Source organism: Puma concolor, chromosome D2, assembly GCF_028749965.1.
Source record: "Puma concolor isolate L17-30 chromosome D2, mPumCon1.1.hap2, whole genome shotgun sequence".
Classification (NCBI taxonomy): domain Eukaryota; kingdom Metazoa; phylum Chordata; class Mammalia; order Carnivora; family Felidae; genus Puma; species Puma concolor.
Genome location: NC_141677.1, coordinates 75,587,864 through 75,615,401, shown reverse-complemented (window position 1 = coordinate 75,615,401; position 27,538 = coordinate 75,587,864). Strand labels below are relative to the sequence as shown.

General features: G+C 40.6%; 1 protein-coding gene and 1 long non-coding RNA gene across 3 annotated transcripts in view; both read left to right on the top strand.

Annotated features, from left to right (window-relative positions):
• RAB11FIP2 (RAB11 family interacting protein 2) overlaps positions 1-26,609 on the top strand; it is a 39,244-nt gene extending 12,635 nt beyond the window's left edge. Inside the window, exons 5-6 of one of the 2 annotated variants that reach the window (XR_015241876.1) lie at positions 19,998-20,043; positions 25,860-25,875. Coding sequence is in view for 1 of the 2 variants with exons in the window: in XM_025918254.2 (XP_025774039.1) it covers positions 19,998-20,043; positions 25,860-26,087 (274 nt within the window). In the remaining variant the exon portion in view is untranslated. Of the gene's footprint in view, positions 1-19,997; positions 20,044-25,859 lie in introns of both variants that reach the window. The other variant, XM_025918254.2, reaches the window with a different exon arrangement.
• LOC147576189 (uncharacterized) lies at positions 4,987-15,948 on the top strand. Its single transcript, XR_015241877.1, has 2 exons — positions 4,987-5,293; positions 5,528-15,948. It is a non-coding gene; the product is annotated as an uncharacterized LOC147576189 (long non-coding RNA).
• Positions 26,610-27,538: the final 929 nt, after the last annotated feature.

Genomic DNA, 27,538 nt, shown 5'->3' with positions numbered 1-27,538 from the left:
CTACATCGGTGCACATCCTTAGTGCTGATCATCAGGGGCTCCTAGGGACTTCTTTTCAACTTACAGTTTGTTGGGTCCTATCTCAAACTGAGTTAGAATCTTTAGTGGAATGGGCCCTGAAATAAAAATCAACATTTTTGAGACTTAACCACTGATTCTCAGTCAGGTTTAACAATCACTAGTCTAAATTATATCATGTATTTCCTAAGAGCTCAGTAAGTACTCATTGATGAATAGGAATTAGGAGTCCTGTTGGTGAACTCATAGTTGAATAGGTGACATCGTCATGTTAGTTTTGCTGACAGGGCCTTCGCTGATGCGGAGGCCAAAGTAAGGAGATCAGCTTGACTGTAACAGGGATGTGGAGAGGACTGTGAGATTTGGCCGAATAGCTAAGACACATCTAAATCATGGTAGGCATTGAAATGTCTGACGGCTTAATATTTATGGCCTCTGTGCATGATTTGTTTCTCAGGGTTCAGGTAAAACCTAGGCATCAGTAGTGATGAGCAACACTTACAAAACATGCGTGTGTTTATATGCTATCTATAATAACTTGAAGAGAAACTCTGAGATGGGTGTTCTTCTGAGCCTCCGTGAAAAAGTGTAGGATTGAAGAACTCTACCCAGTCAAGGGAATTCGTTAAGGAGAAAGTTCGTTGGGTATGTCTTATTCTGAAATTAAAAAAAAAAAATACACAGTCGATAATATAAGCGTACCCTGTATGGAGAGCTGATGTTTGATGTTAAGAGAGGAAGCTCGTCGGAGAGCAAGAACTTACGGGAGGTATTTTTACTGGAGAATTTCGTTTTGGGAATATCCTTCCGTTTGTGACTCACACAAAGAACACGCTTTCCCTTCATTATTTTTCCGCCTTACTGTAGTTGTGAATACCATGTGGCAAAAAGTCTCAGTTGCTCTATGTTCACTTAATGGTATGTTTTATAATATCATTCCGGGTGTTACTGATTTTATTGGAGCATATATGCATGGATTTCCATTGACAGTATTTGCTGTGGAAAACCCTGTGTGCCCCTTAGCTGTTTTTTAGGACAGTGCAGACATAGTGTCTGAGATCAAGAACTCCTATCTATCACTAGTATTTTATAATTTTGCATGACAGAATGCCTTTTACTTTTGGGATCACATTGACCTACTTCCCTTTCTCCCTTCTTTCTTTCCTTAACTAGTCAATTCCTGTGTATGGTTGTATCATACCTTTCTTAGAAGGTATAAAAAATTGTTACCTAGAATGTATATTTAAATGTGTTTCTTATTTTCACAAATCACCAATCACCATAGGCTTATAAGCGTGTAATCATTATTATGGAGTTGCAGAACATGTTCATGAAAAAAAGACTGTTTACTATAGGCCTACATTTTGATTTTATTTATTTATTTATTTTTTTATTTTTTAAAAAAATTTTTTTTTTTCAACGTTTATTTATTTTTGGGACAGAGAGAGACAGAGCATGAACGGGGGAGGGGCAGAGAGAGAGGGAGACACAGAATCTGAAACAGGCTCCAGGCTCTGAGCCATCAGCCCAGAGCCCGACGCGGGGCTCGAACTCACGGACCGCGAGATCGTGACCTGGCTGAAGTCGGAGGCTTAACCGACTGCGCCACCCAGGCGCCCCTACATTTTGATTTTAAAAAGTTATAGCGAACAAATGCTCCTAAAGAAATAATCCCATTCATGGTTTTAAAATCTTCATTTTTATAACACTCCTTATGGACCTTTTGTCCCCCTCCCGTGTGAATTTACAACCTAGTCTTTGGCGTGGTAAACCTTAAAGTGCATGAGGTTTATTTTAATAGCAGTATTTACTTTTTGTTTGTCTAATATTAAAGATAATTTTGCCTATTATTCATGACAGGCTATACACCTTTTACATAGCTGAAAACTTGTAGCCTCATTTATGAGACAGAAAACAAAAACTTTTGAGGTGATTTTTAGAGCCATTAATCCATTAGTGTCCCGGGATTTGCAGAATGTATCCAATGAAACAGTGACTGGGAACACAGAATATGCAATATGATGAGTTCCCTTAACACTAACTAGAACTTTCCTGCCGAACTCCCCAGATGCCACTTGAAACTTTTTTACCCTTTGTCATCCTAATACTCATTATAATAGCTCTCATTAATTGGTACATTTCCCGATGGGTTAATTTGCAGATACCGACCATGCCATCCTCTTGCTAACTCACTAATGCAAATTGATATTTATAGACTTCAAAATTGAAAACAAAAAAAGCTCCATAACAAAAAAAGACGAAACTTTGTTAAGTTGTTGTTGTTGTTGTTGTTATTTTGAGCTGAGAGATTAAGATACAGAGAGATTTTGTGAGAGAAGCAAACCAGCCAAAAAAATCCACAAAAACTACTGTAGGCTAATAAACTGATGTGAAAATTTCTCAATTTACAGCACTTGACAGGTGCTAAAAGAAAAGCATCTTTAATTTTAATGTGTTGTTAGGACCTCTTTAGAGAGACTGTACAAGTTATTAACAAGGTCCTCTGAGACAGGAGACGGGTAATTAACAAGACCTATGGAGATATAGTTTAGGTAATTAACGAGCTCTTAGGCACTGGACACAGGATAACACAGCGAGTCCAATAGTTAAAGAGAACAAGTTGTTATGATATGATCAAATACAAGATATAGTATATAAGTCCCCTTGAGATTTCTGATAGGAAAGTATTAAGATTATATTCTAGTGACCCCAGTGCACCAAATTTTGTAAATCAATATGTAGATTTTAATTTTTAAGATAGAATTTGAGAGGATTATTTCTTTGTAAGACCAACAAGCAGGGGAGCTTGCTACATATAGATTAATAATCTTTGTTAATCGCCATTAATGAACCTGTGCATTATGACAACAATACATTGGAAAGACACAAATGATATGATTCTAATTGTTTTAGACATTTGCTGTTCTGTTTAGTCTTTACCTGTGTCCTGTCAGCTAAAATTGTCTATTCCAAATTGACCTTGCTTTCCTCATTCCCTTTAAAGCTCTCAGGATCAAGGCCAGAAAGGCAACTGGTTTTCACCAGTGTAGCTTTTATATAATATGCACAGGTCCCTCCAGTCATGCTCTTATGGTACTTTCTAGAGATTCCCAGTTTCAGACATTTGGTGCGGTTTTTTTCCTGCATAAATTTGAAATCGTTGGGATATGAATCGATTTTTGGTTCAGAAGACTCCCGCAATCAGTAGACCTTTATTATAAACATGTTATACTCTGAAGATTAAGAATAAAAAGAAAGCCCTTGCAGGTCTCCTGATTCATTCCATTGCCTCCTCAGGGTGACTAATCCAGGCCTTCCAGATGATTTACTCTAAATTTCAGATCTGAGAATCAAATGGTATTTTCATTTGCATTACTTCTGGATACTTACTATATACAAGAAACTCAGGTTATCAAGGTATAAATCCTGCTCTTAGAGTTCATAGAAGCAGGCATGTACGTATTAGGTCTCAATTCCATGCTAAGGACTGGACATTGTATAGGCACTGGGGAACCGTGAAAGATATTTAACTTAGGTCGTGATAGGATCAGAGTAATTATCTTAGCTAGCCCTGGAGCTTGGGGGACTCTGGTGGGGACATGAATGGGAAGGGGGAGAAAAGCTAGTTAGAAAGTTAGAACGATTGTGGGGGCGAGAGTTGGTGGAGATTACTTGGCAGTGAGGTTGGAAAAGAAAGGAACGTCTTGGAGATGTTACTTTTGTACGCAGAGGTCTGGATGGTGGGGGGTTGGTAAAGCAGAAGAAACAAGGATCATTCCAATGGTATGTCTTTCATCAGTGTCTTAAATTTGATGAAACACAAGTTACAATGGCTCACCTTACGAATTTTCAAGTTTGTGATGGTGGTAAAGTGATAACACATTCAGTAGAAACCATACTTCGGAATTTTGAGATTTGCTCTTTTCCTGGGCCTATGAAATGCTGTAGGATCCTCCCTCATGAGGCTGGACAGCGGCAGCCACCACAGCTTGTGGTCAGCCACTCGATTATGAGGTCAGACAACTTAACAACCACTCTGTACCCTACAGCCATCCTGGTTTTCATTCTCAGTATAGTAGTCAATAAGTTACATGAGATATTCACCACTTTATGATAAAATAGGCTTCATGTTAGATGATTCTGCCCAACTGTAGGCTCATGTAAGTGTTCTGAGCCCATTTAAGATAGGCTAGGCTAAGCAATGATGTTTGGTAGGTTTGGATTATTAAACGCGTTTTCAACTTATGGTATTTTCAATTTATGATGAGTTTATTGGGCCATGACACCATTGTAAGTCAAGGAAGATCTATATTACAACAATGTCAGACCTATTTTTGAATCAAAGTTGGCATTTTAGTCTTAATGGAGAGGTTCAAGTTTTGGGTTTTTTTTTTAATGAGTTGCTATTTTGTTTATTTTACTTTTTTTTTTTTTTTCAACGTTTATTTATTTATTTTTGGGACAGAGAGAGACAGAGCATGAACGGGGGAGGGGCAGAGAGAGAGGGAGACACAGAATCGGAAACAGGCTCCAGGCTCTGAGCCATCGGCCCAGAGCCTGACGCGGGGCTCGAACTCACGGACCGCGAGATCGTGACCTGGCTGAAGTCGGCCGCTTAACCGACTGCGCCACCCAGGCGCCCCTTTATTTTGTTTATTTTAGAACTTTATTTTAGAAATTGAAATCACGTGTTCTGAGTTATTGAAGACAAGGAAATTAGTATCAACACAGTAATAATAGTTCTTGAGATTTTGTGAATACTGAAACACACTTGGCTTCTTTGAACACAACAATGCAGATTTCTGTAATTGCTTATGGATTTAATGCATTTAAAGCGTGTTCACCTTAGCATTGTAATGACTACATGTACTTCTCTCCAGCGGTTTTGAGTTTACCAAATCGTGTCCTTGTTGGAACCCTTTTGTTTGTTTCTTTCAAGAGAATAACTTCTGTTTCTTTCATACTTAGCCCTTACTTCTGCATACACTACTTGTCCAGGCCCCTGCTTCTATGTTTAGAACATTTTCTTTTGCACCACTATGACTAATGACCTCACCTGTGGCTACTACTTGCCATAACAGTAAAGCTTTGACTTTTGAAATACAGGTACTGTTTTTATATTTTAATATATGGTAGGAGTGTTAACCTGTGGCCAGGTTGTTTTAAATAGCTGCCGATGATAGAAAATAAAGCAACTAATCTGATTATGAAACAATTTCCTTTTTATACGTTTAACTAGTTTCTAAGAATATTAGGATCCAGATATTTGACATTTGTCTCCTTGAACTTATATATTTTTTTTTTTAATTTTTTAATGTTTATTTATTTTTGAGACAGAGAGAGACAGAGCATGAACGGGGGAGGGGCAGAGAGAGAGGGAGACACAGAATTGGAAGCAGGCTCCAGGCTCTGAGCCATCAGCCCAGAGTCCCACGCGGGGCTCGAACTCATGGACCGTGAGGTCGTGACCTGAGCTGAAGTCGGACGCTTAACCGACTGAGCCACCCAGGTGCCCCTGAACTTATATTTTAAGAACAAATTATTGTTCTTTGATTTGATGTGTTAAATACAATACAATACTACTATATAGCATAATACAAACATTAACAAGTGATATATAAATGTTGCATGTTAAATATAATATGTCATACATCAGATAAAAATGTGTGTATTTTATGTATTTATTTTAATCTTAGAAACCTTTCTGACAAAAGTGCTAATACCACTTAAATAGCAATTACATGAGTCAACTTGGCCTGGAGTAAAACGTAATTCACCAGTTTTTAAAAATTGTTGTAACAGACATGCATATGTAGCTCTACTAGGGCTAAGGGTGGGTGGCTTGAAGATAGAATTCATAGTGGACTAAAGTCCTAGTAGCCACGCAAACTAGGGAGAGGGATATGTAAGCAGTGACCCATAATCCAGGCAGAATGAACTGTGTGTTGTTGCACACGGAGTTCACTATAGACAAAAGGTAGACGAACACTTGGCTAGAAATTGGGAAATGCTTCCTCAAGGAAGAGGCCTTTGAGCTTAACCTCGGCCATCAAAGATGATTTTGTAAGTTGGGGAATGAGTGGAGAGACAGTTATTTTAGTAGCTAGCAAGAAAACTCATTGAAAAAAAAATGCGAGACGCATTTTGAAAGGATATTTGATAAATAGTGACTGTACACTGTTAACTTCATTAGCTCTTTACTAACTACTTGGTAATTCTGCCATTTCTTTTTTTAGTTGGAGTCTTGGAGCTATACTCTATGTCTGTCATTCCCTGCCCGGTAGGTTCCTGAGGAAGTACGTTTGCTACTTCAGGGGACCAAGGAGCCAATTAGCCAGGGCCCTGCAGCAGCCCTGCGTTAAATATAAGGACCTCTTTGTTGTGGATCCTGGAGGGGGAAAGGGGGGGTGGGGTTCAGGTTCATCACGTGTTTGATGCCTAGAGGTAAACAGTATATTTGTTTCATATAGATTTTTTTTCCATTTTCAAAGAAATTAAGTGCCTCGCATTAATGAAAAATGGAAATCATACTGCACATAATTTAATATTTGTTTCAGAACGTATTATGTGATTACCTTCTTCCACTCAAAGATTTTGCCGGGTAACATGAAAATATAAATGCGGTAATAGTAGAATATTCTGAAGAGAATTTAGGAGAGGTACTAAGAGTTCAAATTTAGGCCTCAGGTCTGGATTGAGACCTGTATGGTCTTATTTAAAGCCTTTCTAAGCCTCATGTTTTTCAGCTGTAAAATGGAATAACCGGCTTGGTAACCTTGGAGTCGTAAAAGAGATTGAATAATGTAGGTGCACATGAAGTGCTTAGGGTTGTTTGCCACAGGGTGACCCGGAAAGTGGGGGCATCTTCCACGGCATCTACAGAATATGTAATAATCGCTTTAAATAAGTTACATTATTTCCAAGTAATAATGTATTCTCAACTTAAATCTTAAAGTCGAATTTAGGGGCTCATGTTTCTCATTGATGGAGGATATACTTTTGGCAGAAAACAATAAACTTGATAGTTTTTCTAGTTTCTTTCAAGATGTATGTTCCATAATAATCTTTGATAAACTAAATCACATTAAGTAAAATATTCTCCGTATTGAGTAGAAAATGTATTACTTTGCAAGGCAAAAGTATTATAATCAATATTGCTATGAAACCTTGCGTTCAGAAATTCTTGCATAGCTCTAATAAGGATAGGGTAAATGTCTAAGCTTTGGCTTTACCTTAAATCATGGTGAATATTTTCTAAACTCATGTGGCTGAGCTTAGATTCAACTGTTAAAGAAGGCAGTTCAGACTATCAAAATAAGAAGGATAAATGCTGGGGCGCCTAGGTGGCTCAGACGGTTGGGCGTCCGACTTCTTGGGCTCAGGTCATGATCTCGCGGTTTGTGAGTTCGAGCCTCGTGTCAGGCTCAGTGCTGACAGCTTGGAGCCTGGAGCCTGCTTCGAATTCTGTGTCTCCCTCTTTGCCCCTCCCCCACTCACACTCCGTCTCTCTCTCTCTCTCTCTCTCTCCTTCAAAAATAAATAAACATTAAAAAAAATTTTTTTTAAAAAGAAAGATAAATGCTGCCTACAGAAAACTCCTCAGAACATTCCAGAGTGCCCTTTGGGAAAAGGGTCGCTGCCTTAGGAAATTCACACAGGCACTAGTGTATCCCTTCTAACCAGGTTTGGAGGTGGGCTCTTTCATTCTTTGTTGGGGAAAGCGTCCTGTATTCTATTTTTCACCAAGAAGATAAGATTGTGCTTGAGTGGTTTCGCCACTCAAGGTTCTTTAATATGCCTGAAGTAATATTAGTTGATGTTTTTAATGTTCTATCATTCTGGGTTTAAAAAATATTCCTCACATAAGAGAAGAAATACATATAACCAAAATTTAAGGTATTTTTCTATTGTCATCAGTTTATTTTATGCAATAATAGGGATGGGTAGGGTCTTATAATGCCATCTTTTTGTGCCTTTTATCTTTAGACTACAAGACAGTATGTATTAGGGTGATATCCTAAAAAAAGATGTTAGTTTTAGAACTAACCGGACGCTTCACCTACTGAGCCACCCAGGCGCCCCTATGACAATTCTATCAATACTGTGAAACAAGGATGCATAAGGCAGTGTCTCTGTCTTTAGGATCATTGGCAGGTAGATACAAGATACGCAATTAATTGTGCTAATTGGTGGTACAGTTAGTAAATGCTCAGAGAGCTAAAAATGACAGGAGATTAAATGGGTGAGCTCAGGCAGTCTAGGCAGCATGGAAAAGGTAGAATTGTCAGAGCCTCAAAGGATGGATCTCTGAAGAGAGAGGAAAGTGCTGTTTTGAATGGAGATTAGAATGAGACCAGTAAATGAGTTAAAAGTTAGTGTTTTAAGTGGCTATCAGGGACCTAGCCTACCTGAAACTATTAAGGTTGGAGGTAGCCGTGGAGATGGGACCTTGTTAATGGGAATGTAGAATATCAGAATGAAGAATTTGCACCTAATGCTATAATAAGTGTAAAGATTTTTTTGGCATATGAGCGATGTGAAAGGAAAACAATTGTGGGGACGACCAGAGAACAGCGACATGGCTACTGCATGTATGATATGGGCCGGAACAGGAAGAGACACTCATGAAATCAGAGAATGATGCCAGTGAAACCACATTTCTAAGTTCAATTTTTAAATTCGAATAGAAACCGTTGGCAGTGAAAAGTAATTTTATTTATATCGCTTGTAGGAGCAAGAATATGAGGAAGTTACTGTGGCATCAGAAACTTGCAAATGGGACAAGGTACACTCTTTAAATCAGTGGATTCCTGTGTTTAAAATGTTCTTAGTGGGGTGCTGAGGTGGCTCAGTTGGTTTAGTGTCCTACTCTTAATTTCGGCTCAGGTCATGATCCCAGTCGTGAGACCCAGCCCGCTTTGGGCTCCTCAGTGAGCACGGAGACTGCTTGGGATTCTCTCCCTCTCCTCTCTCTCTCTCTCTCTCTCAGTCTCTCACCCCCTCCCCTCTTTCCCTTTCCCTCTCCCCCTCTCTGCCCCTCTCCCCCGATTATGTGCCCACATTCTCTCTCTCTCAAAAAAAATAATAAAATGTTCTCAGTTTTTTTTACTATTAATAATAAAGAACCATTTTAATAATGAAGAACCATTCAGAAAAAGCTGGCTGAGGGATACAGTATAATGTATAATTTCCAATAAAAATAATTATATTTACCGACTTTTGGAGTGTCTAGGGAGTATATTTTTACACAAGACAATATATTTTCCAGCAAAATTTTATAATTTTGTAGCCCTGTGAAATCAGTTCTTGATCACCCGGAAAGTTTCAGGGCTGGCCTTCTCAGCTGAGGGTGTAGAGTGGCCAGAAATCTCCCAGTTGCCCCAGCAGCTCTGCTTCCAGGGAGTATGCACAGGAGTCTGGGGTGCAGATCACCTAATGGAAGGGCCCTGGTAAGTCTGGCTACCTTGGGCGTCCCTCCTTGAAGGCTCAGCAAAGATGACTGGGGTTGGGGAAGCTGCTGCTTTCTGGCCAGGGGCCTAATTGCAGGGTGTTGTTGAACCTCTGAGGCCTCCCTGGTGACCAGAGGGCTCCATTGACTTCCTCTCCACAACTTGACTTTGTCCCAGGTACAGAGCCAGCTTGGTACTCTTGGCCCAGAGTATTGTGTGCTCTCTGGCCTTCTTTGCCTAGGCCAAAGGGACCCAGGGCCAACTTGTCACCCCTTCCCCTCCCTCCAGGGAGGAGTTTCCTTTCCCCAGGTCCTCAGCCTCTCACAAGAAAAGGCTGATCAAGGGTGTTGGGTTGGCCTTGATCATACAAGCCATAGGGCTTAGGTTTGGAAATTTGTGAATGGTTTGACCTACTGTATTTAAAATAATTATTTCATTTCTTCATCAGGAGAAAATGGCAAGTTAAATTGGATTGAATATGATATTCTTGATGAAATGTACCTTAATTTCATAGATCTCTTTAAGTCCTCAAATTTTAGGACATCTTCAACAATATATTCATTACTATTCATGATCGAGAAGCAGCTTGCTCTGAATTTGCTGTCCATGATCTCTGGTGTCATTGACCACAGGTTTTAATTGTCTTGCCTGTGAGATCTCATGAAAGACATCCTGTGAGAATATTAATAAGTAAATTACAGTTAATCCCCATAGACATTTATGTATTAGGTTTTGTTTTGCCATTCAGGTATTCAGTGTGTGTGCCCAGTCCCAGGAGAGATAATGTAGTATTTTAATCTAAAATGTCATTAATTTGATTTGGAGCTAACTTTTTCTTTTCCTAAAAAGATGGAAAAAAAAATATTGTGTTCCACCTTGCCTCTGAAGCCCTCTTGAAATATGCTAAAGGTTGTGTTTACTAGTGAAATCTCTCTTTGGATACTTTATTTTTTAGGACTTTTATAAAGAGGATCATTAACATTTCTTTACACTCCTTTAACATTGAACCTCTACGGAATCAGTGTTTTCAGGATTTGCCAGAAAAATCTCAAATTAATCTGTATTGTGGTCAAATACTCAAACTGGTAGACCTGATTGGTAAACTGGATAGATTCGCTAGTTGAACTGATTTTATTATAGGTCACCAATTTGAAACTTAGGTCAATTCATATTAGCAGTTTATAAGCCTCAGAATAATTCTTCCTATCTTAAAAAGAACTGAAAGACATTCCATTAATATGCTGTCAGGTCTAGGTATAATTAATTAATCTTTGTTACTCAGACAAATGATTTCCTCTGCTCTTTGGGGACTTGAAATCTTGTTGTTAAAATTTGTATTGGCCTACCATTGATTTCCTTGGTCAAGTATTAGCCCAGTTCTTAGACATTGTTATTAAGCACTGCTGTTGTCAACATCTATTTGTTAAGCATCTGCCATGCTCTAGGCACTGGGTCAGATGCCAGGACTGAAAAGATTAACGAAGTATCATTTCTTTCTTCAAGTAAGTTATAGCAGAAGGGGCGGGGAATCCAGGAATTAAGATAGATTCCCAAAAGGCAAACTTAAAAAACAAATTGTTTATTTTTTTAGAGCAGTTTTAGGTCACAGCAAAATGGAGCAGAAGGTACAGAGATTTCCCATATGTGTCCTACCCCCACACATGTGTAGCCTCTGCCATTATCAACATCACCCACTGAGGTGGTACATTTGTTAAAATTGATGGGCTTACAATGACACATCGTAACTCTACAAAGTCCATAGTTTAGGGTTCACTTGTGGTGGTGTACATTCTGTGGGTTTGGGCAAATATATGATGACACGTGTCCACCTTTATAGTATGATACAGAGTGTTTTCACAGCTCTGAAAGTCCTTGGGCTCTGCCTGTTGATCACTTCCTCCCCCCAGACCCTGAAAACCACTGATCTTTTTACCGCCTCTAGTTTTTCACCTTTTCCAGAATGTCTTATAGTTTAGCCTTTTCAGATTGGCTTCTTTCACTTAGTAATATGCACATCATGTCTTTTTTTCATGGCTTGATAGGGCATTTCTTTTTTGGCACTGGATAGTATTCCACTGTCTGTGGTACCCCAGTTTATCCATTCACCTACCGAAGAACGTTTTGCTTCCAAGCTTTGGCAGTTATGAATCAAGCTTCTGTGTGCAGGCTTTTGTGTGGACATAATTTTTGACACCTTTGGGTAAATGCCATGGAGTGCTCTTGCTGGGTCGTATTGTAAGAGTATGTTTAGTGTTGTAAGAAACCACAAACTATCTTCCAAAGCGGCTGTACCATTTGGCATTCCCGCCAGCAATAAACGAGAGTTCCTGGTGCTCCCCATCTTCGTGGGCCTTTGGTGTTGTCAGTATTCTAGACTTTGGCCGTTCTTACAGGTGTGGGATGGTGTCTCATTGTTCTAATTTGCATTTCCCTGATGACACAGGATGTAGAGCATCGTTTCATATGTTAATGTCCTCTGCATCCCTTCTTTGGTGAAGTTGTCTGTTGAGATGTGGGGCCCATTTTCCGATGGGTTTGTTTGTTATTGTTGAGTTTGAAGAGTCCTTTGCATATTTTGGATAACAGTCCTTTATCAGATGTCTTTTGCCAACATTGTCTCCCAGCCTGTGGCTTGGCTTGTCATCCTCTTTAATGCCTTTCATGGAGCAGAAATTTTTAATGAAGTTCAGCTTATCTGTTCTTTCTTTCAGGGATCATGCCTTCGGTGTTGTATCTGAAAAGTTATTACCATACCCAAGGTCATCTAGATTTCCTCCTGCGTTATCTTCTAGGAGTTTTATAGCTTTGTGTTTTACATTTAGGCCTGTGATCAATGTTGAGTTAATTTTTATGAAAGTTGTAAGATCCGTGTCTAGGTTGACATACCTTATATTTGAATAGCACTTTGTCATAAAAAACATTTCATGTTCACTTCTTTTAACTTTCTTTTAATCCTGATATTTTGAAATAGGCGGTGGCATTTCTTCGTTAAAAATCTGAAATTTAGAGCAAATAGGTTGAACTAGGGGATGGGCAATAAGTTTGGAAAGATAAATTGAGCCAAATCCAATAGGCTTTGCAAACCAGGCTATAAGAAATTTGTTTTTTTGTGAGGAAGTTGGAGGCCGGAAGTTTTTTGACAGATGACTGACAAGGTTAGACTTGAGCTTTAGGGCGTCCTACCCAGCCGTGTTGCCTAGGCTGAATTGGACAAAGAAGATTGTGAAGATTGTGAAGGCAGAGATTGTGAAGAGGCTGTTGGATTAGTCTGGACTGGGGGTGATGTGGTCTTAGGATCAGAAAGGTAGCAGTGACCACGAGTAGGAAGGAAACCTCGAGAGACCCATGTCCAGAATCTGGCAGCTTACTGATGAGGCATACAAGCTGAAGGCTGGAGTCAGGGGTATCTCTGAAGCTTCACCTTGGGGCACCAGGAGACTTGGTTGTACCAGAAGTTGGAAAATCAGACAGAACTGATAAGAAGTCAAGATGATGATTGGTTTGGGACATGTTAATTTTGAGGTACAGGTAGGATATCCAATCCTAGATGTTAAAGAGACACTTGTAAAGGTGGTATTACAGAGGGTGATGCAGTTGTAGTTGAGGAGAAAAGATTTAGCAGTCACCAGGCATTATCGTGGTGGTAGGTGGAGTGGTGGGAGAATATGAAAGCACCAAGGTACGGTAGAAAGAGGTCTGAAAACAGAACCTTAAGAAATACCCAGCGTGAAAAGACAAAGATGACAGGGAAAAGGAGTCATTGGTAACGTAGGAGAAAATCTCGGCTGCCAGATATCACAGAAGCGAGTCCCAAAAAGAGAGACCGGTCTTTTGGTGTCAGATGGTGCTGAGAGGCCAAAGCGAATGAGGCTGTTGGTTGCCTTTGATAAAAATAATTTGTTGGTGATGATTATAAAAGCAGCAGCAGCGAGTGTTGGTGGTGGGGGATAGGTTCAGATGGTAGGAGGTGAGTAGCAAAGTCAGCGGGGGTTACTTGGGAGGGATTAGAACTTGGCAAAATAAAAACGGGGCAGTGTCAGAGGGCTGTGTGCAAGCTCTGGTGGGAGAGGTGAGGAACCGCAAAGGATTAGGGAAGGACTGGGGTGGTGGTGAGTGCGCAGAGCAGGTCCGGCAGACGGAGCGAGTAGGGGAAGCACAAGGTGAAACTGATCAGCCGGGATTTTGATTGAGTGGATCTGGCCGTGAGTAGCCGTATCTCACCTTGAGGACTCTTCCTCTGGAAGCTCATTTCAAGAAATTCGGTTTGTGACAATGTGTTATAAATTGTAAGGCAGTATATAAACAGGAGGCGGGATTATTCAAATTTCCAGTCACTTTGAGCAGTGACACCATTTCAGAGCTTGCAAGTGCAATCGGTCTTTAAGAATGTAATTCTAAGTTGAAAATAATTTTGAATGTACTCTAGCTCCATGAGTGTGAAAAGTGTTGTTAAATGAAGGCCCGGAACTTTTCTGAGGCCGGCATGTAAATGTGAATTATCATTTACAAAGTGGGAGACTGTGTATATTCTGGGAAGAAAGAAAAGAGTGTTAAAATAAGTAGTTACAGAGCAAAAGCCAGAAATCACAGGGAAAGGGGAAGTGGAGATCATTCATATGAATAATTGTGGTAGATCGTTTTTCTTTGGTTCTCTCTTTTTTCTTTCTTCCTGGTAGATTAAGAGGACAAGCCTTTGTCTTTAACCACTTTCAGTTACGAAGTTAAGAGTTTATGGCATTTATTGTATGTTCTTGTGTCCGCTATAGAGCCCCAGCAGGAAACAGATGACACAGTCAGAACAGATCATTGAAGAACGTTTAGTGAGAGACCAGGTACCGGGGGGTGCCTGGGGTTAAGGACACCGAGGAGGGAGGGGATAGCACCAGGAACCAGCAGTGTCTTGAAGGGACTGCCGTGCTCAGGTGTGAAGGGACAGCTGTGGCTGCATCTGTGGTTGTTGATAGAGAACCTACTGCTTCAACCTGGAGCACAGCAGGGACGGCTTGAGGCGGCGGCGGGGCGGGGAGTGAAAACCCTGCCTCCCCTTCTTTCTGTCCCCCGTCTCTTGCAGGTGCCTCCCAGGACCAGAGAGGAACAGGAAGCCGCTGGGCAGGGCGGCCCAGATGATGCACTGTGCAGAGGTCGGCCTGCTGGGGTGTAGGGAGGGGCAGCCTGGAGCAGGAGGGGGACGCTGAAAACGGTGGGCACAGTTATTCCAAAACCTATTGCTTTTCAGCCTGTTGTCCGGCTCTTGAAGACGATCTGAGTCTTGGGCTTTTCGTAGTCATCTCTGACTGGGAGAAACCTCGGGAAGTGGCCCTGGACTCCCCGAAACCAGCCCTCTGTGAGCTCACAGTTCAGGACACCTGTGCGGGAGAAGCGGGGTTCATGGCCCCAGAGGTCGGGCGGCGGAGCTTGGCTGCTTTTCTTTGAATCCTGACTCTTCGACTTAGTAACTCTGTTCCCTTGAGTCAACTTCTTAGCTTCTCTGTGCCGCTTTCCTCTTCTGTAAATGGAAACAACACAGCACATCACAAGGATTAAGTGAGTCAACATGTCAAGGGCTCTGAAAGTTGCCCGGTACCACAGTTAAGGTCGATAAAATACCAGTTGTTGGGGCGCCTGGGGGGCTCAGTCAGTTAAGCGTCCGACTCTTGATTTCGGCTCAGGTCACGATCTCACAGGTTGTGAGTCAGACTTGGTGCTGACAGCGTGGAGCCTGCTTGGGATTCTCTCTTCTCTCCCTCTCTCTCTGCCCCTACCCCACGCGTGCTTGCTCTCTCTCTCAAAACAAATAAACGTTAAAAAAAAAATTTTTTTTAAGTATCCGTTGTCGTAAGGCTCACCTTATCCTTTGCCCTTGCTTCACTGTAAATGGGGCATTTTTTTCTTTTCCTCTTTTCAAATTCATTAAAAGTGTTACACGTCACGTGTAGTTCTTAGGATATACTCCTCTCCCAACTACATTTGCCACCAAGGAGGAGCCCTGGGGGTCTAGTCCCTACTCTTACAGTTAATCAAGAAGATCGGCAGGATAGTGTCCTTTGGAAATGCTGTCAGAAGTTCTTCTGTGATGGTTTAAAGTTCTTCTTCTTTCCCATCCTCAGTAAGGAATTGAATGGTGTTTGAGAAAAGTGACTCCATTATTACCCCCCTCCTTTCCTTCTTTGACACCCCCCCCCCCCCCCAGCCAGGTGGGTCACCTACCTCCTGGATTTTGCAGGTGACTTGAATTCACTTACTAAATACACAGTGAGTCAGGTGGTAGGCCAAAATGGATTTAGCTTTATAATTTCAGCAGTAATGGGGGTTGGAAAGCGATATTATGGAAGACGTAATAATACCTGTTTTTAAATGCCTTCAAAAGCGCTTCAAGCATTGTTACGTGACTTTTCACTGAAAGATTTAAAATCCTAGAACCAGGAACTTACACAGTTTGCATTGTCTTATGCTAACAAGACAGTTAATCAGTTTTCATAGATCTTTGCTCTTCTCTGGGTTTTTGTTGTTGTTGTCGTTCCTTTTTCTTGACAAGCCCTGTATACATTTTTGCTCTTGATGGTGTCTGCCCTTTCATAGATACTCCTGCTCCCAAGGTTGGTATTTGGTAGAGAAAATGAAGGACAGAGAAGAAAATGATCACTGCCAGATGCTTAGTGATTTGTGTGGTGATCGTTTTGATCACTTTGTAAAGATTGGTAGACTTCTCTGGCCTGTCTATGGCAGGCTAGTCTCTAGTAGACATTTTAGGACAGTTTCAAGTTCTCACCAATTTACTTATTTCCTTACTCAGTATTTATTTTACCTTCAAAATAAATTAGTAAGTGATGTTATGAAAGAGATACTAATGGCTCCTTGAAATCTGTTCGAGCACTACTAATTTCAAAATTGTCAGAGTTTGCCAATTCTTTAAAATGGGGGAAATATCACGAGGTGAAAAATAAGCTTTTACGTAAGAACGCTAGAATGTTAAGGTAAAATACTTCCTTGGCTTAAAATCTTTTTGAAAACGGGAATTCAAAATGTTTTCATCAGCTTAAAATTTGCTTTAAAGTTTTTTATTTATCACCCCCAAATTCCTTCCGTTTTGATTTCTAACATTAAGTTTGTTTTAATCGTAAGTTGAAATTCGTATAGACTTTGTCAGTAGGAGCATGTCTAAGTATATCCTATACCTGGTTAAAAACACCATTTTCCCTAACCTGTCAACAGCTTAGTTGAGCAGTCAGACTGTATTATTCGGTATCTTGTCTGACAGGAGGACAGCAGTCCAAAGAGAAAGATAACACAAATTGGTGCCACACTTTGATAAATAGAGACATTTTATTTTTCACCAAGCTGATTCAATCCAGTTCAGTTAACTCTTTTTCCCCCTGAAGGACAGATCAAAAAAAGGCAGCCGTGAATGACTGAGTTTGTCATGTGTTTGACACGTCAGTGTGTGAAAATAAAGCCGGCCACAGGGGAGGGGCTGTGCCTTTGGATTTCAGACAATGCCCCGTGCAATAGCCCTGTCCCTCCGCTCTGTTCTGTGGGCCGCTGGACAGTCCCAGCCCTCGGCCAGAGTGGGGAACCTGGGGACGGCCGGCATTGTTGCGCACGACCCCCTTTTCCCTTCCAGCCTGCGACCGTTGTGATGTAATCATCCCTAAGAACTCTCGGGCATTTTTCAGACTGCCACGGTTTCACTTTAGTTCCATAGGCTAAAGCTATTGGTTATTACGTGGTGGTGGTGTCGTGATTTGGGTAACACGTGTGTCCTAAATGTCTCCTTTCAAAAAATCTGTGTTACAATAATTACACCACCAGTATTTCTCAGTTCAGTAATTTCTTCTTGAGATGCAGAATGAAATGTCTATCAGCATAATAATGTTTATGATACTTGTACGGTCATAATTATTTCTTGTAATGCTGTCATTATACCACGGGACATGAATTGCCTAAGTGGCATTTATGAAGGAAGATTTAAATTGTCAAAACCCTGCCTGTTGCTCCACGGATCAGGTCTAGGAGCCCCATCTTCTGCACCCAAAGCCTTCAGGGACTGCTTCCCCTCCCCCCCTTCCCCCCTCCCCCCCCACTACGGCCCTGCGTTCCGTGTCCTGCCAAGGCACCGCTGTCGCCCAGCCCCAGGCCCCACGGTGTCTGTCTTCGGAGCCCTCTCTCTCTCTGCCAAACCCATCCTTCACTTGATCTGGAATCCTGCTTTTCCCTTGACTTTGGCCTTGCTCAGCTAATTGCTGTGGTGGGACATCTTCCTCCACGTGTTCGAAACCTTGGACTCTCAAGGGCGTGCTCCCCACCTCCCCAGCCACAGCTCTGCCGTGTGCTCACTCAAAGGAGGTGGTGTTTCTTTTCTGGGTAATCCACGCGTCCTGCCTGTTCCGGGCCTCAGCCGTGCCGCCGGTGCCCAGTGAGCAGAGAGCTTGGGCTCTGTGTCACAGTGAAGAGGACAGATTCGAAGGCCAGATACCCCACCCCGCCCTGCCTCTCTTACCAGCCGTGGGACCACACTCAAGTTACCTAACCTGTCTGCGACTCGTTTCCTTGTTCTGAAAATGAAAGTCATACCCACCTTGAGGGTTGTAAAGATTAAATGGGTTAACTTTGGTCAGGTGCTTAGAATCGTATCTGGCACAGTCCAAGTGCTGGGTAGATGTTTACTCAGTAATTTGCTGAACACGTCCTGTGGGTCACTCTGCTGGGTGTTGTCCATGTTGCTAACTCTTCGTCTTTCCGGGAGTCTCTGTGCAGGTGCGTCCGCAGCCCCATTTTACAGACAACGCACCGTTAAGTGACTTGCTCAGGGTCACACGGCAAGATTAGGGCAGAATCAGGATTTGCGTTGATGCCACTTGGCTCCGGGGCCCTCGGTCACTCCTCTCCTTTAACCACTGAGGCGTGCTGCAACCCCGACTGTAAATCGCGTTGTCCTTGAGACTCAGTGGGACGGAGGGAAACGCAGCTGGATGTGTCTCTTGTCCTCTTCGGGACAGCGGTGTGCTGTGAGGCGACGGCCGGGAGGGAGTCGTCCCACTGGTCTGCCGTGGGCCGCCTTGGACTGAAAATGGGCAGGACGGGAACCGCATGTGTTAGCTGCTCCCACGGCACCCCCGGCCTAGCTGTGCCGTACGATAACGGATTTTATTTTTGGTATTTTCTCTTAAGCCACTCTTTTGTCAGGCTCTTGCGGCTTTGCTGGCACCACTGACTCTAGTCTGGAACCATACAGACACCACAAAGACAGGGAAGGAGAGAGTGGCTCAGCCGCGTCAGCCTGCTGACGGCGTGTTCGTTTGTAGGTATTTAAAACGTGTGTTAATATGCTCTGCCATGGCACCCGGCTCTACTGAAATACCAAATTTATCCACAGGGATTCTAGCTAGAGAAGGTCAGCAATCAGTTCTGGAAGCTTGTACTCCAGATCTTAGTCCTAGCCGATGAAGCGTCGGGTTTGTGAGTTATTCTCCCGTGCAGGTACGGGCACAGAGGCCCTGCAGATTGACCGCTTGGGCCGTGCACCTGCAGCGATAGGGATTTTCCAGACGTCGCATCCAGCTGAGACTTTTCTTGCACACCGCCAAAAGTTTTAAAAGTGAATTTCTTCAAAGGATTCCAATTATTTGGCTGATAAAGCACAGATAATGAAAAAAAAAAAATGTATACTTTACAGTTAAGTCTTTTTGTTTGGGGGAAGGGGGGTAAAAAGGTTCCGAGGACAGTAATGCTTTGTCGAGGCTCTAATGTCCAATACTCTTAAGTGCCGGGTCAGAGTTAAACTTGAATGGCAATGATGAAATATTTACTCATCAGATGGCTTTGAAGTTCAGCCTCTTTTTGGTCACAGCCCCTTCCTAATGGACATGTTTCAAAGAAGAAAATGATTATAGCATTCAGCTGTGACGTTCTGTTACTCTCTGCATGGAAGACACATTTTGTTTGGGTCCATTGGGGTATTTAAATTTTGAAGGCCAGTTGCTTGGAAATCACGTTAATGACGGAAATGGTTCATACAACTCTGACTCCGTTCTCATTGAGAGGATAGTGTATAAAAGTTAATTTTTCTAATACCTGTATAATGTTTTTAAAAGATTGCTTTAACTCATGTATTCTCCAGTCTTTCCAACCTACATTTATTGAATTCTCCATAGTTTATAGTACAAGGCTTGAGGTGAGTGCATGTATGTAAAATAAGTAAGTTATAAAATTCAGTTTTATAAACTCTCCTGCTGGGTAAAATCGCTTATGTTTATAAAGATGTTTAGAAACTGTATCTATTTATATATAGTTCTTCAGTTCTGATAATAACTGGAGGGTTTTCCTTTAAAGTTTAAAATTATAGATACTTTAGGATGTTGAGTAAATACTGTTTTTCTTCTACATCCTGGATTAGGTTTCATTCGTCCAAGTAAATTAGGACTTTAGAAATTGTTCGTGCAGTGTGGGTTAAAAACGTATGTTTTTGTTTCCTCAACCACTGTGGACTGTGTGATATGCTTTTAACATGGATGTTTGTCTTTTGTTACTTAGTTTTCATATGAATCCAACAAGCAATGAGGACCTCAGGAAAATCCCGGTAAGTTGCCGAGGGGGGGGTTAGTGCATCATCAGAAAAGAAACCACAAACCGACCTTCTGCCTGGCATACATTTTTGAAAAAACCTTCATCCTGAACCCCTCAGTTACCTTTGGATGATAGCTTAATGTGGTCATCTGGGGAGAAAGAAGAAAAGCAAAATTCAAACTCAGTCTTTAACGTACGATAGGGCGTGACTTTATGATGTGTAGAGATTCAAGCAGTATTAGAGTTATAACTGAAGCCAACTTAGAATCTACACATTTTGTTTACAGACTGTTAAAATTAATGTGAAAGCTGTAGGTCAAGGTCAACATCACGGTTATGAAATGAGAGCGTGGGGAGAAAATGGACGTTTTTTGTTGTTGTGACAAAGATCGAAGAAAGAATAAAACTGCCTGTTAACTTTCAAGAATAGGAAAAGCATCTTGGCAAGAGATCGAGGTAGCCGGGAGAGCCTTTGAAAGAACCTTTAGGACACTTACCTTCTTAGAACAAAACCAAATATATTAACAGGCTTGGAAGCGACCATCTAAATGTAACTCACATTTTGCAAGGATCATTCAGATATCTTAACTTCATTTTACTGTGTTTGAAGTCCAGGTTTGGATCTCTGTTCAGAGTTCACTGCATCTTCAGTCGATTCTAAAAGCATTAAAATCTAGAGAGTAAGTTACTGTACAAAAATATGGGCACATGTTCTCGGTAGAAAACTGGATTCCCACTGAATAACAGAAATAGAGCCTTTATTCCAAGAGGCTGGTGGTTGCTGTTTGAACCATCTGTCCTTAATGTGTGTGATCCAGATGTATAATAAGAATTTTTTAAAGCAATAACATATCGCAATTTTCTATGATGTGATATGCCTAGAAGAAACTGGTGTGGTGTATAAACCGTTCTAAATGTAGTTATTTGTATTTAAAATTATAGAAAGCATTATAGAAGCAAAGGACTTTGTACTGCATTTTTGCTGTTTTATGTAAATGATTTATAAGTTTTGATGTTTCATAAATACTCGAGTCTTTATAATATGGCAGTCTGGCGAGAAAATGTCAGAATATATGAAGTCAGCCTTTGATCAGATAGTAAAATGAATTCTATCAGGCGGTTACTTAATCTCAAACAAAATGCAACATCAAAAAATCGATTTAATGTGCAGCTATTGTTTATTAAGTAACCTTAATTACAATTTCTGTGTGCTTGTAAATGTACTTTTCCCAATCTTGTGATTTATTGCCGTAAAAGCATCCTTAGAATTCTTTAAAGAAATATAAATGTGAAAATTGTTTTAGTTAAAGGATTTAAAGGTGATAAAAGAATCCTTGATGTGCGATTCTTTTTCTCTGGAATACTAACTCTTCTAAATGACAGTTGAAGGATTACTAGGTGTTGTTAATTTACCGCAGGATGCAATTAAGAGGAGAAAGCTCATCCTTCTCCGGATCGTTATTGAGGGAAAGCATTTGAACAATTCTTCTGTTGAAGATTATAAGATGTTTGAAGTAATTTACATTAAGTTCTCCAATAAGAGCCATCCCCCAAGTTATTTTTTCCCCTTCTGGGCCTAGTATTTTGTAATTAAGTTTGTATGTCTTCCATGCTGGTGCCAACACCTGTCTGTGAAAGCGCAGTGTTTAAACAGGAGCAGTAGCCAGTTGAAAGGGCAGCGCGAGCTCTTTAAGGCCTAATTAAGAACTGAAAGGGAGGTGAAGGCAGTCGGACAAAAGATGTGAAAGTAGCTGAGATGATATTCCCAGAGCAAAGTTCCTCATTAGAACAATAATGAGAAGATCAGAGAATGCCAAGCCTTCATCTTTCTGTCTCTTTCCCCTGGCCGCCTTGGATGGCAGTTAGTGCCCCACCAATATTTGGTTGCCAGGACAACCTCTCTTGAAACCTCCAGTTATTTTGAGTCCTGATAATTTGCTTTTGTTTAAATTTCAATATTGCAAAAAATATAAATTTCCCGGTGTAAAAGGCTAGGCTACGTGTGAAGTAAAAATAGCTCCCTGGTAATTCTCAAAAGTCTTTCGTACAACTGTGTTACTTAAAATTCCGATTGGAAAACTTCACGTCACGATTCTGCTGTCCTCTCACCCCATCCCCACTGTCTGATATCTGCGTATGGAAATTTTGAACCGAAGTTCCGTGGGGATGACAAAGGATGGGTCGTGAGAGGGGAAGAGAGAAGACACATTTACGTTAAATCTCAATACAAGAAGACAGCTTAAAAACATACGTGCTGTCTGTACGGAGTGCTGGAGGAATAAATACTGAGTACCTAGGAGCCCTGCTGGGGTTATTTGAGTCTCCACCAGTTTGGAGGTTTCTCAGTTTTAGAAGTTCTTCTGAGAACAGTGTTAGAAATATCTTTTGGAAAAATAATTAATTTTTATATTTGCCTGAGAGTTTTCCTCTTCAAGCCAAAGGACTTTTGTAACCAGCAAATAACTCCATTCCCTATTGTATGTGTTAATATTAGTCTGTATTATTTTGTTGGGAATTGTATCAACGAACAGAAGGAGACATCTATATGTATTCACTGAATAGGTCAGTCAGTGCAAGCATCTGATGCCTAAAATTAGAAGGGTTAACTGGCTTTCAACTGTGGGATGAAACCTGGAACTAAGCACAAAACTGTTTTTAATTATTTTATATTCTTTTCCAGAATATAGTTTATAGTACATGTGTTTCTAAGATGTTTTCCTGTCTAGAAACTCAATGCAGAAATTTGGGGGGAAATTTTCACATAAAAGGACAAATGGAAAATTTATTGAGAAGGCCAGAAATGTATTTCCAGGAAATCTGTCTATATATAAGTATTAGATGGTCAGGAGGGGGGAAAAATAAGCCAAATAGTGGCTTTTCTACGCCAGATTATGGCTTTAAAGCGTTGAGCAGTATTTACGGTAATTGTTTTGAGAGATTAAATTGTTAGATCGATTCATATCATGGCTTTCATGTAAACTACACATGTCAAAATAAGGATTCTTTGACATGTTCTTCATCCTCATTGTCTTCACAGAAATGTTTAAAAACGATTTCCATTACATTATCTGATAGTCCTGGTGTGGTGGTAAATATAACCATCTGAATGATTTTCTAACTGTGTATCGTCACTTAATTAGTTTGGAGGAATCAGTTCATATATGTGTAATTTGATTAAGATTAGAGAGACTCAGGCTGACGCTCTTATTATGTTAAACTAAGAAAACACATAAAACAGTCAACTCGGCAGTAATGAACTCCATTTAGTGCAATTTCATTAACCCCTGCAGTTCGCACAAGAACTCTGTTTTTCGGTAAATGTTTTATTAGATAAATGAAGTCACATGAGTTGGATGTCGCTACTTTTTTAAAAATGGAGTTCAGAAAAAAATTGCTTTGTAGACCAGGAAATCTTAGAATTGAAAGGAACCGTGGAGAACATCTCATTTATCAGATAAGGGAAGTGAGGCCTAGGCCGGTATCTGTGTCAAATCTATGCAGAATTACTTAGGTTATAGTAAGAAAGTTTAGCTTATTTTTAAGACATTTTAAAAATATACTTACCTCAGTATTGAGTACTACTGTAGCTTATCTTTTCTTTAGAAATCTGCTTAATGTAATAAATGTTTAACAAGAATGTGGTTAGGAAATTATAAGTTTTATATCTCTAAACTGCTCATGACCAGTTATGTAAGTTAGTAAACATGTGAGTCTGTGTGTGTGTCTATGTGTGTGTGTGTATAGTCTTATTATTACAAAAGATTGAGAGAGAAGAAAATAAAAAGTAAACCAACACTTCTCTCCAGAGTTGTTGTGAAGTAATATTCTTAAATGTTTTTAGGGACAAAGGTAATATGACTCATAAAGTTGTATCTGCTCCCAGTTTCTAGTGCTAAAATAAGTTGTTTTAAATATAATCTTATGGAATGGAAGCTCACTTTTCCGTTAGCATCCGCTCTGTCCTTTCTGCTAATCTGTTGGAGGCTTTTATTACTTGCCTTTAATGTTTCATTCAGTAGCTTTACAACTAAGCTCCTCCAAATGATCCTACCCACTGCTCCCATTTTAATTTTCCTAGAACTTCGCTTTAATCATACTCTGCCTCTGTGTAGAAACCTTCCATGGCTTCCTCACCATTGCAGTAAGTCTCAAAAGTCCTTAATAATAGCATCCAGCATCCTTGACAGTCTGTCGGAACCTACCATTTCAGCCTCTTGGCACTCTGTCCTGAACCAAATTATTTTCCAGCTGTTCTCCACGGATTACCTACTGTTGACCCTTACGCCTTGAATCACGTTTCCTCCTTTAAACGAGCAGAGCGCACTGCTTCAGATGCCCATGGCGTTGGATCAGTTTTGGGTCCTGAATTTTTCCTTTATCCTTGAGAAGGGAGTGACTTTGATAACCTAAGCATCAAATGGGCATCTGTACTTCAGGTGTTTCTCTGGACAGCAAAGTCAAGGTGCCGGGGTGGGGAGGAGGGGATAAAAAGTTACACTTTGACTTTCCTCATGAGCACCAGACACATATCAAATTAAAGTAGATCCTGAAAAAGGACTAAAGACAAATTTAACCCAGTGAAGAGAAAAAAGAGTCAAAGGCCTTTCTGCATTTACCCAGCAGTCCCCGTTCTCTACCCTCCACTGGATAGATTAGATCAGTTAGTCCTTAAGAGCTAGACCCGTTTCCTCAGTATTACAGGGTTTTTTTTCCCTTAAAGCCAAATGGAAATGTTTTGAAAGAAAGTGATAAAAACCTTTTTTAAGTTGTTGATTAAGGACAGAACTGTGTAAAAAAGGCATAAAAGTTGTTACTTTATATTTGGACATATCTACATATTGCATATATACACATATAATGAAAAATCTAAATACTCCACACCATAGGTGACGTTCCAGTGCTGTTTCGATTAAATTTATGACAGATGTTTTTCTTTTAATATTAGAATGCTTTGTAATAAAGGTCGAATCCATGTCTTTCTCTGTTTTATTATTTTTGTGTAAAAAGGAACATTCGTCAATAGGATAAAGTTAGCAAAATAAGTAAATGAGTGAATGAGAGAACACAGATCCACTAATCCTAAGTGTTAGTTAGCATGAGTGTAGTTGAAGTCTGAGTTTCCTAATAACCAGGGCAAAAAGGGAAATGAGTTAATGTGGGTAGTAGTCCTAGGAGGAGGAAATAGACCAGTTACTGAGGGGAGAAAAAGCTTTGTTTGCCTCTAAACTAAAACGGAAATTACTCCCATGGGTAATTACTTCTTACAAGGCTGCTCATTGGTTTAATTCTGAACGACTTGAACATTTTACAGCAAATTGGAGACGCAGATTTGATACGGCTGCTTTTTGAAACCATCTTCAGCAAAAAGCCAAAGTCAGAGCATCAAACCACAGTTCAGTAGAAGCAGTCCATGAGGGCTAAGCTATTGTGCAAATGTATACTTTTCCATAGCTACTTCGAGTTTTTCCAAGTCAAATCTTAGAGATTTTTAGTCTTTGTCTATTTTAATTATGTTTGTTGTAGAGCATTTTATCTGTTAATCCTAAATTGGGTGTTCAATTTCGTCTATTAGGACACTGTCCACAACGTAAGGAACCGTTCTAGAAAGATTTAGAATTGCAATCGAGGCTTTGGTGTGTCCGCCCTAATTCTTGCCTCAGGACTGGCTGGCCACTCTGAACGTCACATTGGTTCTAGCCAAGGACACAGAAGAAACTTGATCGGGGTTTGAAAAACCAAAAGTTGAAGTTCCAGATAATTCTTACCTTGCCGTCCCCTCCCCCTGGCCATGTTCTGTCTACTGAAATGACCACCTTTCTCCTGTTCCAGGACAGCAACCCTTTTGATGCCACCGCAGGGTATCGTGGTCTGACCTACGAGGAGGTCCTACAGGAGCTGGTGAAGCACAAAGAGCTCCTCAGGAGGAAAGACACGCACATCCGGGAACTCGAGGACTACATCGACAACCTCCTCGTAAGGGTCATGGAGGAGACGCCCAGTATCCTCAGAGTGCCATACGAACCGTCCCGGAAAGCTGGCAAGTTCGCCAACAGTTAATAAGCCAGTCGTACTGTGCTTGCGTTAGGGGCAAGAAGAAAAGAGACAAAGGAAGAAGGAAATCTCGGTACTGCGAGAAACCACATGATCAGGCTTCGTTACATACTCGCCTTCCTTGCGAAAAACTACGTTCCGAGTAAATACTAGCAGGGACTCTCAAGAGTGACCTGTGAAGTGAGCTAAATTATTTACACTTTTAAAGTGAAAAGGGGCCAGATTCTCCATGAATAAGCAGTTCCTTCGGCTTCACTTAGGTGCTGGTGTCGCCCACGAACCTGCCATAGGCCTAGGGGCAGCTTCGGAAGTACACGACTCGTGATTCCTCAGGAATAGATTTCTCCTAAAGCAGAATCGACGCCGTGGCCGGTTTCTCAGAAGTCGGTTTGTAGACACATTTAGCTGCAGGAATACCGTTCATTGTAAACACTCAAAAAAAAAGTTCCTATTTTATATGCATCCGTATGTGTACGTGAATATATGTTCATGTATCTTTGTGTATAAAATACATGCATATACCTCATATATACATGTGTTTTTAAAACATTTAAGAACAACTGGTTGCCTCTAAAATTAAGATACCAATTTCTCAATGTGAAGATCTATGTGTGCTCTCTCGATGCAAAACAAAATCGTCATCGCTACCGTATCACGTACGGTTTGTTACCGGGAAGCTGCTTCAGATCGCTCTTGACTTTGTGAACCTTGGTTTCACAGAGCTGCTCCCCTGTGTTATTCCAGTATCAGATGTTGCTCTTTTTCTGAAAGGAATGATCCAAAGTTTTGTGAGTTTTGTTTTTGTTTTTGTTTTTGTAGTTTTTTGAAGCATGACCTATTTTAGGAAACTTGATTAGCTTCAGGAGAGTAACTTGTTGTCTTCACGTTTGAGTTTCGTTTAAGTCCAAGAGAAGCTAAGGTCGTCTGTTTTGTTGAGATTCTGAATGCCTTTAGATCACTAGCCCGAAAGATATTAGGAAGTTAGATCTGAAAATCATTCTGAGGGAAAAAAGGAGGTGATCATCTGATGCCTGATAACCCAAAGCAACGAGCAAATTTGAGGAATGAAGAATTAGGCTTAGTTTCAAGTTACGTAAATAATAGAACAGATGGTTGCATTTGGGTCTTGAACCAGAAGAAGAGTCACCGAAGGAAGAGGGAATTGTTGGAACAGACCTTCACTAGCGTGGCCCTGGACACAGTTCTACATCTGCCCTTAAGAATTGGTTTATCACAGAATTATATGTTGGCCCTTTTCTTAAGTCAGTTCCCCCCAAATGCCAATACTTCCAAAAATTATCTTGATATATCTGTACGAAATTAGCCTGAAATTTACAGTGGAAAACAGTGGTCTACAAATATCTCTAATCATCTGCTTATTTTTTCCCGTAAAAATCTAAAATAAATTATGAAACACTGAATCTGTGTCTCCAGTTTTCAAATGGGAAAATTTGCTT